This window comes from Danio rerio, chromosome 15 (assembly GCF_049306965.1).
Source record: "Danio rerio strain Tuebingen ecotype United States chromosome 15, GRCz12tu, whole genome shotgun sequence".
Classification (NCBI taxonomy): domain Eukaryota; kingdom Metazoa; phylum Chordata; class Actinopteri; order Cypriniformes; family Danionidae; genus Danio; species Danio rerio.
The window spans coordinates 36,858,373-36,870,705 of record NC_133190.1 but is presented as its reverse complement, the minus strand read 5'-3'; the positions used below and the strand labels follow the sequence as shown (position 1 = coordinate 36,870,705).

The window sequence follows — 12,333 nt, the reverse complement described above, 5'->3', positions numbered from 1 at the left end:
TCGTCATAGTTGGGAAAACTTAGAGCGTAACTTACTGCAGTAAATTAAAGAATACAGCAAATAATTTTATTTGCTCAAAATAATAAAAGAAAAACTCCATGATGATGTTATTAAAACTTTCAGAAAGAAAGAAAAAATTGTGTGGAACTGATGACAGCAACCAAAAGAGAGAATAACATCAAATTTACTGTCCTGTCCCATAGACGCTGCATTAGAAACCCCTCGTACAAGCGCTACAGTAATTAGTTTCTTGTAATTTGAAGCAAAGATGATATAATACATACATAAATAGTATGGATGCAACAATGCAGTTAGCCCAGGGTTCAATACATACCTCGGTTTTTTAACACGGTTTTCGGTTCGGTTCTCATGGCTTGGCGCGTGTTTTTTTTTTTTTTTATATAGGCATAAGGAGCAGTAAGAGGTTAAGGAGAAAAAAATAAAAACGATTTATTGCAGTACTCATTTTGTTTTACTTAAAAGCCAAGAAATGTACACTAGTTGCTAGTGTAATGTATATAAAAAATTAACACTGAAATCTCACAGCTGCTGGTAGTCCATGTACAACACATAAAATCCTACATTTTGAAAATAAACATACATGTGAAGTTAATAAATATAAATTGACCATTTCAAATAAAAATATTTGTACTTAAGTAAACATAAATAAACCATCTTAATTATCTTGGTGCTGAAAAAATGCAAGACTGTAGTCTGTGGCGTGGATCGAGTGCTTTTATAAAATTACAAAAGCCTGCATCTCCAATCACCGAAAACGGCTGCAAATCTTTAGCAATAATCACCCGCACTGCCTTTGTTATTTTTATGTGTCTCTCGGAACCAGTTGGGTATGTTTGCTTGAAAGATTCAGCAAGGGATTGCTGGTATTTGGAGGACTTTATTATCTTCTCTGCTATCCTGCCTTCAGACAGTGATATTGCTGGGTGATGGTGCTGCAGATGTTTGCACACAGTTATTTTTTGTTCACCGTTTTTTCTTTTATTGGCAATATTCTTACTGGCAAAACCAAAATGTTCTCACACCGCAGATTTGAAAGATGCCAGCACTTTCTCGTACTGTTGCCTCACTTCGCCGGCGCTTCCTTGTGTTGTTGCCTCACTTCGCCGGCGCTTCCTTGTGTTGTTGCCTCACTTCACCGCCGCTCGCCATATATATATATATATATATATATATATACAGTTGAAGTCAGAATTATTAGCCCCCTTTTGATTTTCTTTTTCTTTTTTAAATATTTCCCAAAAGATGTTTGACAGAGCAAGGAAATTTTCACAGTATGTCTGATAATATTTTTTCTTCTAGAAAAAGTCTTATTTGTTTTATTTTAGCTAGAATAAAAGCAGTTTTGAATTTTTTAAAAACTATTTTTGGGACAAAATTATTAGCCCCTTTACGCTAATTTTTTTTCGATAGTCTACAGAACAAACCATCGTTATAGAATAACTTGCCTAATTATCCTAACCTGCCTAGTTCACCTTATTAACCTAGTTAAGCCTTTAAATGTCACTTTAAGCTGTACAGAAGTGTCTTGAAAAATATCAAGTAAAATATTATTTACTGTCATCATGGCAAAGATAAAATAAATCAGTTATAGGAAATAGGTTTTTAAAACTATTATGCTTAGAAATGTGCTGAAACAATCTTCCATCCCTTAAACAGAAATTGGGAAAAAAAATAAACAGGGGCGCTAATAATTCAGTAGGGCTAATAATTCTGACTTCAACTGTATATATATATAGTCCTTTGTTTGTTGTGATAGTTTTTTTCTATTTAATTTATTAGTTTACTTACATTTTTATTTATTAATTATATATTATATTATTTACTTTTTATAATTCATATGTTGATTTCAATAAAAAGCAATGCTTTATTTTAGTGTCATATTACAGGATAAATTACACAGTGCACATTGCTTGTTGTTTTGCACATTGTTTTGTAAAAGCAGTACATTTTCATAATTGCATGCAATTAACACTAAACCAAACTAATCTTAACCCTAATTCTATCATATGTTGCTAACTAATACAGCAAAGCATTCACATCTTTAATTGCTCTGTAAAGCTGAAATGTTATACTTCAAATAGTGTAACTATATAAATCTGTCAGTCTATCTGTGTTTGGTTCTGCTGCAGCAGGTTCAGGTGTGTGTGTGTGTGTGTGTCTGCGGTAATGAAAACAGATGGTGGTTTGTTGGACTGAGGTCACTGCTCATGATCCTGGTCCCAAAGAGCCCGTGTGTGGGGTGTGGAACAGGGGTCCGCTCTTAATTGAAGGGCTAGCTAGATTACCCTCTTTGAACCCTCGCTGGGCTCTGTGGTGGTAGGGGTCTGCGCCATGTGCCTCAGTTTTTGAGTAGCCCTGCATATCACTTTCATGCCAAGATGCAGACCAGACATTGATCGTGGGTTGAGGTTATGCATTATTCTAAAACATTAAAAGAGGTCATGAACCGGCTTCTTTGTTTATTTTGTATTGTTCTTTGACGTGTTTGAATTTCTTTCTTTTGTTGAAATATGATATTTTGAAGAATTGCAAGCATTTAACACTGAAAAAAAGCACATAATCTGTTCCTGAAGAAATTACAGTAGTTTATGGTGGTGTTTTGTCAGGACTGTTTCTAAAACCATAATAGCATTTGCTTATAAACTGTTTGTAAAAAAATAAATTTTGCCTCTTGTGGTCACAGATGGTTAGAACAAATCTCTTTTTAAGATGAAAAAGATACCTTTTACTGCTTGACGTGCACTATTTTCTGTGGAGGTGGAGTTGAGAGGCAGTATTACATAAAAAAGGTCTGATAGTTGTGGCAGATTAGCTTTAAAGTAAGATGTTTTGAGTTTTGAAACTCGTGGGTTGTGTTATAGTATATATATATATTTATATATATACAGTATATATATATATATATATATATATATATATATATATAATTTTATTTTTTTTTTTTTATATATATATATTTTTTTTTAAATCAAGTTTTTCTCAGTTCATGACCCTTTTAAATGTATCTTATTGTGTTATTTACACTTTCAATTCAGCACAAAACACTCTTCGTGCTTGAAAATACCTGCAAATGTACAAAGCACAAAGTGAATTCTTTTCTAAGGGTGTTTTTACACCTGTCTTATTTAGTTCGGTTGAATCGCACTAGAGGTCGTTTTTCCTCTTGGTGCAGTTTGTTTGGGCCGGCATAAATGTAGCAATCGCAGTTGAGTTGCGGTGGTGCGGTTTGTTTGTGGTGAGAACATGATCTGAACTAAAACAGACCCAACCGCAAAAAGCACTGTGCCTTTTTGCACTAATCCAGATGCTGTAGTCCGATATGTTAGCGCAGTTGAGCCATTTTCTGTCTGCTTTTTAGTTTACTTGCAGGAGTTCCATTGGCATATTCCCGCACGTTAATTCTGACCAATCAAAAAGCAGCTTAGGAAATGCGTTTAATAACATCTAGTCAATGATTGATGTGGATTTTGTCACAGGACTGCATTTTGGTTCTTTTCAACTGGATCGGACCAAAGCTATCAGTGTGAAAATGACCCTAAAAAGGCAGAAAAATGCTACAATGTATCACTTGTTGCCCTTGGTCCGGACCAAATAAACCAAACCACAAAGGTGGAATTACCCAAAATCAGTAATCACTGTTTCTGAACTTTTTCAAATGCATCATTAGTATATTTTTGGGACTGTGCATGCATAAAACAGGATACCAAAAGATCTATATTTTGTAGATTAATCAATAAGATCATATTATATTAAATAAAATTGTTCTAAAATATATATAAACATTTTGCATTTTTTTTTCAAATGAATAAAGGTAATAAATATAACGTAAAAAGAGGGGAAAAGAGCATAAACTGGCTGATAATCATCTTTATCCTCAGATAGTTTACATGCCTGGTTACAGCTCAGATATTTACCTATTTTCTTAATGATTATATGACCTCTAGCATGACATGCTCTAAAACTGACAAATGTTGTTGTTTTCAGGACAAAGAATAAGCTTTGGTACTTCGAGTTTGGGACCTCAGAAACCTTCTCAGCAACTTGCAAGAAGCTGCATGATTATCTTGAGGTGGAGGTAATGAGAATAAGTGAGAAACCACATGCCTTATCGCCTTTCTAACACTCAGCCACCCCCTGCAGAAACACTGGAAAACACTACTCTATTGTTTTAATGCAAAAACTATTGCTTTCAGGAGTGTGTTGTATTTCCAGAAAATACTAACACATTTGACACAGACTCTCTTATAACAATATTATTTTTTTTATTGTTAAATATGGCATTAATTTATCTATATAAAAAATCTAATTTTAACAGGCTGTATGTACATAAACACACACCTCTTTTTTAACATACTGTATGTGTCCATATTTTCATAGTGTGATGGTATCACCCTGAATCTCAGCAACATCTCATTGGAAGGCATCGCCATCCTTAATATTCCCAGCATGCACGGAGGTTCCAACCTATGGGGAGAGAGTAAGAAACGGAGGGGCCATCGTCGAACTGGAAAAAAGTCTCCAGAAAAGAAAACCACAATTGTTGACCCCAAACAACTCCTTTTTGCTGTGCAAGGTAAACAAACACACACTTGCATATCAAAAATAGATATAAATTTCGGAATATTTCATATTGAGGGTTTTTTTTACTTACTAATTAAGTGAGGGGAAAATATTATAATTTTTTTATAAAAATTCAGTTTTTAAAATATTTTGGTTTATTGAATTTTTTTTCGTTATTTTTGATTTGTGCATGCACACATAACTGCATACACTATTCTTTTCAGTCTCCCATTCCTTCTTCCCATTTTGCTGTTTATATTTTTATTTATTGATATATTTTATTTATTTATTTTTTTTAAGTTTGCAAATGGAGTCTGGCTTTGAAAAAAAAGGTGATAGTTTAGTCAAAGTTTTATATATATATATATATATATATATATATATATATATATATATATATATATATATATATATATATATATTTATATATATATATATATATATATATTTATATATATATGGGCGAAACAGTAGCGCAGTAGGTAGTGCTGTCGCCTCACAGCAACAAGGTCGCTGGGTTGCTGGTTCGAACCTCGGCTCAGTTAGCATTTCTGTGAAAATGAGCTGACCCCGCAACCATATGGGACTAAGGCCAAAAAAGAAGAAGATATAGGTTTTTGTCAAAGTTATTTTCTGTTTGATAATTAACAATTAAAGTTTGGGGGAAATTAATCAGAAAATAAATTTTAAAATGTTAATTTTTTATTGTTCAATTTTTGCTTTAGTCAACTATTTTCTGCCTGATAACTTACAAATAAAGTTGGGGGAGGGGGGTATTTTAAAATGAATGAATGAATGAATGAATGAATGAATGAATGAATGAATGAATGAATGAATGAATGAATGTTTTTATTTAGTTTTTTGTATTAGTCGAAATTATTTTTTGTCTGATAATTTACAATTTGAATTATTGAATGAATGAATGAATGAATAAATGAATATATTAATAAATTAATTAATAAATTAATAAAGGAATAAATGAATTAATTAGTAAATACATAAATTAAATAATTAATGAAGTAATGATTGAACAAATAAATAAATTAATTAATTAATAAATGAATTAATTAATTTATGAAGTAATGATAAGATAAATAAATGAATGAATCAGTGATTGAATGAATGAATGAATAATTGAATGAATGAATGAATGAATGAGTGAGTGAATGAATGAATGAATGAATGAATGGATGAATGAATAAAGAATTTTGTTGTAGTATTATTTTTTTGGCTTTAGTCATAACTATTATATACACAGTTGAAATCAGAATTATTAGCCCCCCTGAATTATTAGCGCCCCTGTTTTTTTTTTTTTTTTTTTTTTTTCTGTTTAATGGAGGGAAGATTGTTTCAGCATATTTCTAAGCGTAATAGTTTTAAAAACCTATTTCTAATAACTGATTTATTTTATCTTTGCCATGATGACAGTAAATAATATTTTACTTGATATTTTTCAAGACACAGTTCTATGCAGTTTAAAGTGACATTTAAAGGCTTAACTAGGTTAATAAGGTGAACTAGGCAGGTTAGGGTAATTAGGCAAGTTATTCTATAACGATGGCTTGTTCTGTACACTATCAAAAAAAAAAAAAGCTTAAAGGGGCTAATAATTTTGTCCCAAAAATGTTTTTTGAAAAATAAAAACAGTTTTTATTCTAACTGAAATAAAACAAAGACTTTTTCCAGAAGATTATCAGACATACTGTGAAAATGTCCTTGCTCTTTTAACCATAATTTGGAAAATATATAAAAAAGAAAAAAAAAATCAAAAGGGGGCTAATAATTCTGACTTCAACTGTGTGTATATATATAAGTGGAGTGCTATAAATACTTTCAGGATGCACTATATAAATAAAAATGTGTAAGTGTGTATACATAATTAATATACACAGTAAACATTTTTATTCATATTTATATATAACATATATAAGCATATCATACAAATTATATATATATATATATATCTTTGTAAAAAATAAAATAGTTTGGCTTTGTTTTAATCTATGTGTCTGTGTATTACGTATACATAATAAATATATATAATACACTTATATATTATGTAAAAACAAGATTCATATATTATTTTATTAGTTTTAGTCAAAAATAAATTCTCTGCTGATCAGCATTACGTCAAAATTGCTTAATTAGGATTGAACTTGAAACATTTCTTAAAGGGTCACCTTAATGCGACTGGTGTGCAAAGAAGTCCTTCATAGTCTTCATAGCTGATTAATCAAAAGCAACTTCAGAGGAACTTTTCTTTCGTGATGAATATTTCACCGGTGACACATTGAATCATGGCCAGTGGCTTTTGTTTGGGCTGAAGGGGCGCAGTTTTAATGTCAGTGTTTGGGATTGTCAGTGTCTCTGTAATGGCTTGTGCTAGCGTTGGTGGACAGGACTGTCTAATCAAAACACACTCAAATGTACCATGGTAAAAACTGGCTGATTTTAGTATCAGATATGCCTACTTCTGCCACTAGCTGTGCTGAAGTGTGATGAAATTTCTGGCATAATAAGGTAAATTCCTATTTTTCATACTAAAAATTTTGCATTATTTGGCTAGTTGCTGAAAAAAAAATGATATAATTTACAAATTCTGCATTTTTTTTACCTGAATATTTGCAATTAAATTGGCTTTGTTTTAAATTACAACACTTTTAAAAAACAAATTGAATAGTTAGAACGTACGTAGGTATGTATGTATATTTTGTATATTATGTATGTATGTATATATATATTATGTCAAAGCTAATTTTATTTTGGATGCAATTAATAATGATTAATATTTGCCCAACAATACAACTTAAATTTGTTAAATAGTCACATATAACTTCATACACTCTTCTTTTCAGTCTATACCAATTTTCCTCCTTTTTTCAGAGTTTGCAAATGAAGTCTGGCTTTAAATAAAAAAGGTGATAGTTTAAAATAAGAAATAAAAGCACATCATGAGATTTAAAGTCATAATGTGAAATCTAGAGTGCAAAGGTGAGATATCAAGTCTCATTTGTGATATTTTGTCACAATGTGAGATATAAGCAAAATGTCAGATATCAGAAGGTCCCCTGTGAGAGAAATGAAACATGGTGATATATAGTCATAATGTGAGATATGATGCCACTTTCTGAGATGTACAGACAGTCTATTTGTGATTTTAAAAAATCACACTTTGACATTTAAAGTCATGATGTGAGATGTTAAATTTGTGACATATAAAGTCACATTGTGGGATATAAAAATACAAACTGTGAAATATACAATCATTTTGTGAGATAAATATGAGCAAAATCACAAGAGTAGCAGTGCAATATGGCTGCACATCTGCACTGGTGGGAGGCGTGTGTTGGCTCAAAGCCGCAGGACGATTACTTTAGTGCGCCCCACCAGTGATGAAATACAGCCATATCATAATGCTACGATTGTGGTATTGGGTTTATACAACAGTTCAACGACATAATCGTGTATATGAACAAGAAAATCAAACACAGAGTCTCAAAAACCCTTTTGTACGAGGATTTACTTTCTTCTGCCATTCATTCACATCTGCAGCTGACGGTCAGAACATCAGAAAGCGTTACTCATTCACCATTGCCTCTTTAGAGAGTTAGTGTTTGAATGATTCTAGAGCGTAATGTCTGAAATGACTACATAACATGGTTTTGGTCACATTTTAAGACTATAAGGCTGAACGGCATTAAGTGCCATCAGTTTACAGAAATTTCCCAGTATTTCTCTGTTGCCAACTGGAGATCACAATAAATGACCCTAAAAAGCCAAAGCAGTGCAAACACTAGAAGATTACTATGGTATAGGTTTCAGCACTACAAAATACAAAAGAGAGAGATAGACTTGGAATGCCACTTACCTGTTTTATAATAGTTTGATCTGCTGTAGTTTGAAATAAAATAAAACGCTGAGTTTTTCTCTCCTAAGGACTTATTATGCAGTCTGTCGCCATCTTGTTTTGGTCAATCATCAGTTTTATTGCTCTGCATGCTGATGGTCGCCAATGCGCTGAATCTTCGAAATTATAAATATTTGAAAATAGGCACTATTCCTATAAATAAACTGCACAGTTGCAATCTAAACAACTACTTTCTCGCCTAAAAAGGCCTCAAAAGTACAATATGTTGTCCAACAGCTGCAATATTTGTCAAACTGTAGTGAGTTTATTCCTCTACTTTACTCTCGTTTATAACTTTCTATTTTCATTTTATGAAAATCTTACATTTTCGAATATGAATTGAAAAAATTCTATAAAAATATAGCCAGCTCATAAAGTACACTGTTAATGATTTTTGTAAATTACACAGTATTTAACTGTAATATTAAGTGAATTGTACTGTAGGACAGTTATGTGGTATGTTATACTGTTTTTAAAGTTGCATTCTGAAAATTACTAAAAGTTAAAATATTTAGTTGGGGACATGGTGGCACAGTGGGTAGCACGTTTGCCTCACACCAAGAAGGTCGCTGGTTTGAGCCTTTTCGAGAGTTTGCGTGTTCTCCCTGTGTTCACGTGGGTTTCCCATGGGTGCTCTGGTTTCCCCCACAGTCCAAAGACATGAGGTATAGGTGAATTGGGTATAATACTAAAACTTAATACTAAAACTAACCTTAGTAAGTCAGTGTGTATGGGTGTTTCCCAGTGATGGGTTGCAGCTAGAAGGGCATCCGCTGCGTAAGCACATATGCTGGATAAGTTGGCAGTTCATTCCGCTGTGGCGACTCCAGATTAATATAGGGACTAAGCCGAAAAGGAAATGTATGAATGGATGAAAATATTTAGTATAATATGTATATCTTTGTATATCTTAGTTAAGTATGAAAATAATTAAACATTAAAAGTGTAAAAAGTGGGGAAGCGCTGTAGCCTCACAGCAAGAAGGTCGCTGGTTCGGGCCTCGGCTAGGTCAGGCAGCATTTCTGTGTGGAGTTTGCATGTTCTCCCCGTGTTCTTCTGGGTTTCCTCCGGGTGCTCCGGTTTCCCCCCAAGTCCAATAACATCCTCTATAGGTGAATTGCGTCAACTAAATTGTCCAAAGTGTATGTGTGTGAATGCAAGAGTGTATAGGTGTTTCCCAGTGATGGGTTGCAGCTGGAGGGGCATCCGTCGCTTAGAATATATGCTGAATAAATTGGTGGTTTATTTTGCTGTGGCAACCCCTGACTAATAAAGGGACTAAGCGGAAAGGAAAATGAATGAATGAATGAATGAATGAATGAATGAATGAATGAATGAATGAAGTGTAAAACGTGTTTACAACTCCTGAAGTCTGTTAGTTTACCCAATGGGGTGAGTTGTGGGGCAGGGCTACTTGTGTGATTGGCAGATTGATGATGGTGTTTGGGAAAACCTGTGTTAAAACAGTTATTCTTTTCACAGTTGTGTTTGGTGGTTCTAGTGGTTCATCTCTATTGTATGTTTTTGTTTGTTTGTTTTTGATCAGAAAATTAAAACACTGGTGACATGAAAACACCAAAATTACTGTATGTTTTACTGTAAAGATATACAAGACGGTTAATACATATACTTAATCGTGCTGTAAATGTAAATACAGTCTTTTGCTGTAATTGATTTACAGTAAGTAACAGTAAGGGCACAATAATAAATACTTTGACTTATTACACAACAAATGAACATGACCTCCATCATCTCTGGTTATGCAATATACAGTATATCGCCCATACATAAAAAAAATTGTGCAGATTTTTAGTTGATTGCGCAACCTCTCCATCACTATTACTGTATGTTCACATCGAAAGTGGCGAGAGCGTCAAAGTAGCCGGAAGACATTTTTTGTGTGCCAGGGCGGACAATAATATCATATATCGCAATATATTCTGGTGCAATATATCTTACAATAAAAATGGATATCGTGACAGGCCTATGGGCAACACAAAAAAAATCAAAATCTAAGAAGAGAAAACTTACGCTAACACATAAGAGATACATAGGTAACCCTTACATGTAGTTCCCTGCCAGAAGACATTAACCCCACTCCTGTCAACAGCCAGAAACAACACTAAAGACTTGTTGTTGAGCTCAACACTTAGATCTTCCCTCCACGGAGGATCATCAAGGCAGAACGCAGATCACTAATCTAGAAATGTGTACGCCGGTTGTCACCACGTTGGGGAAAATCCGTGTAATCACGCCCGCTTTGAGAGCATCGATTGTAGTTTTACAGAACCTCTTCTGGCCATTATCATGGGAGCCTCCACGATCACAAAGAGAGCAGAATGAAGGGTGAAGCGTCAGAGTCTCACAATCACAGAAATTCCACATTCCCCAATGAGAAATCACCCATTTGAAAGAGATTGTCAGTTAGGCTTTCTTGCTCGCAGAGTTTACTTGAATGCTTTTTTTTTTTAGTCAATAAAACAGAAAATGAAATATAACCTCAAGCACGAGTATACTTATTCATGTTTTCAACAGCATATCAATATTTGTACATTTACTTCTCCGTAGGATCTCATTCATTAAACTCCTTAATCTGTCCACCTCAGTTAAACCCCAAGTACCAATCCATTATCTCATGCCGTCGTTACTCCGTTGTTGTTTTATTCGGTTCAGCCGTCCCCTTGCGCTCTTTAATTTCAGTCAATACGAGTCAGCAGCTGATAAATGCACCCATTTGTATCATGCATGTTTGCTCTAATATCCTGCTGCATCTCTCAGTAGAAATGGAGCGCTTCAAAACTAACTAACTAAAAACACACACACCCACCCTTTACGCTCCATTCTATTCCATTTACTCTGGAGCAGAGATCAATTGATCGGAGCCCAAGTTCGGACCAGAGAAGGCACTTAAGCCCACTGGTTTTTGAAAGCCCTTGCAGATACGGCTTCATCTGAAGGAGCCCTGAAGGTGAGACTCCTGTGCTTGTCAGATTAGTGGAGGGAGCATTAGCTGGATGGTAAACAGGGAGTGCATTAGCCCCCGAGGCCCAGCTCTCAGATGGGGTAGAGTCTGACCTTTCGGGAGCAGTTGAGTGGCCCCGCTGGTGACGCTAGGAGACAGGCCTCCTCAGGTGGAAGGGAATGGAGGCGGGCTGAATTATTCAGCATGGACGTGGGCTGCACTGGGGCTACTGATGTCCCCTGACACGCTGTGTGAAAGCACCCTCAACCACCCCCCCCTCCTGCAGATCCCAGTCCTGCCTGCGCCTGTCGCTCCATGTGCGTCATGAGCAACACAGGGCTGTTCAATCACACAGAAACAACAAAAAAAATAGAAAACACAGGTGACAAGAAAACACCATTATCAGGTGCACGCTGCTTGCGTGTGTGTGCTTGTGCAAAGGAAAGAGAGGTATATGTTGAGAAGGGGATTTTAAATACATTTATTTGGTGTTAAAATACGTTTCCCTATCTTAGTTTTGTATGCGAATAATGAAATGTTCTCTTAAAAGTGTAAACAGTGTTCACAAATTTGCTCTATTTGAGCTGCCCCTGAAGTCTGTTAGTTTAACCAATGGGGTGAGTTTTGGGGCAGGGCTGGTTGTTTGATTGGGTTGTTTGGGAAAACCTGTGTGAAAACAGTCATTATTTTCACAGTTCTGTTTGGTAGTTGCGGGCGACACGGTGGCTCAGTGGTTAGCACTGTCGCTTTACAGCAAGAAGGTCAGTGGTTTGAGCCCCAGCTGGGTCAGTTGGAATTTTTGTGTGGAGTTTGCATGTTCTCCCAATGTTGACGTGGGTTTCCTCTGAGTGCTCCGGTTTCCCCCACAGTCCAAAGAAAGATA

General features: G+C 34.7%; 1 protein-coding gene across 1 annotated transcript in view; it reads left to right on the top strand.

The window, feature by feature from the left end:
• Positions 1–12,333, top strand: part of dgkb (diacylglycerol kinase, beta) — a 111,558-nt gene that overhangs the window by 82,802 nt on the left and 16,423 nt on the right. The window contains exons 20-21 of the mRNA XM_073923876.1: positions 4,006–4,096; positions 4,399–4,594. Of these exons, the coding sequence (XP_073779977.1) occupies positions 4,006–4,096; positions 4,399–4,594 (287 nt within the window). The remainder of the gene's footprint in view (positions 1–4,005; positions 4,097–4,398; positions 4,595–12,333) is intronic.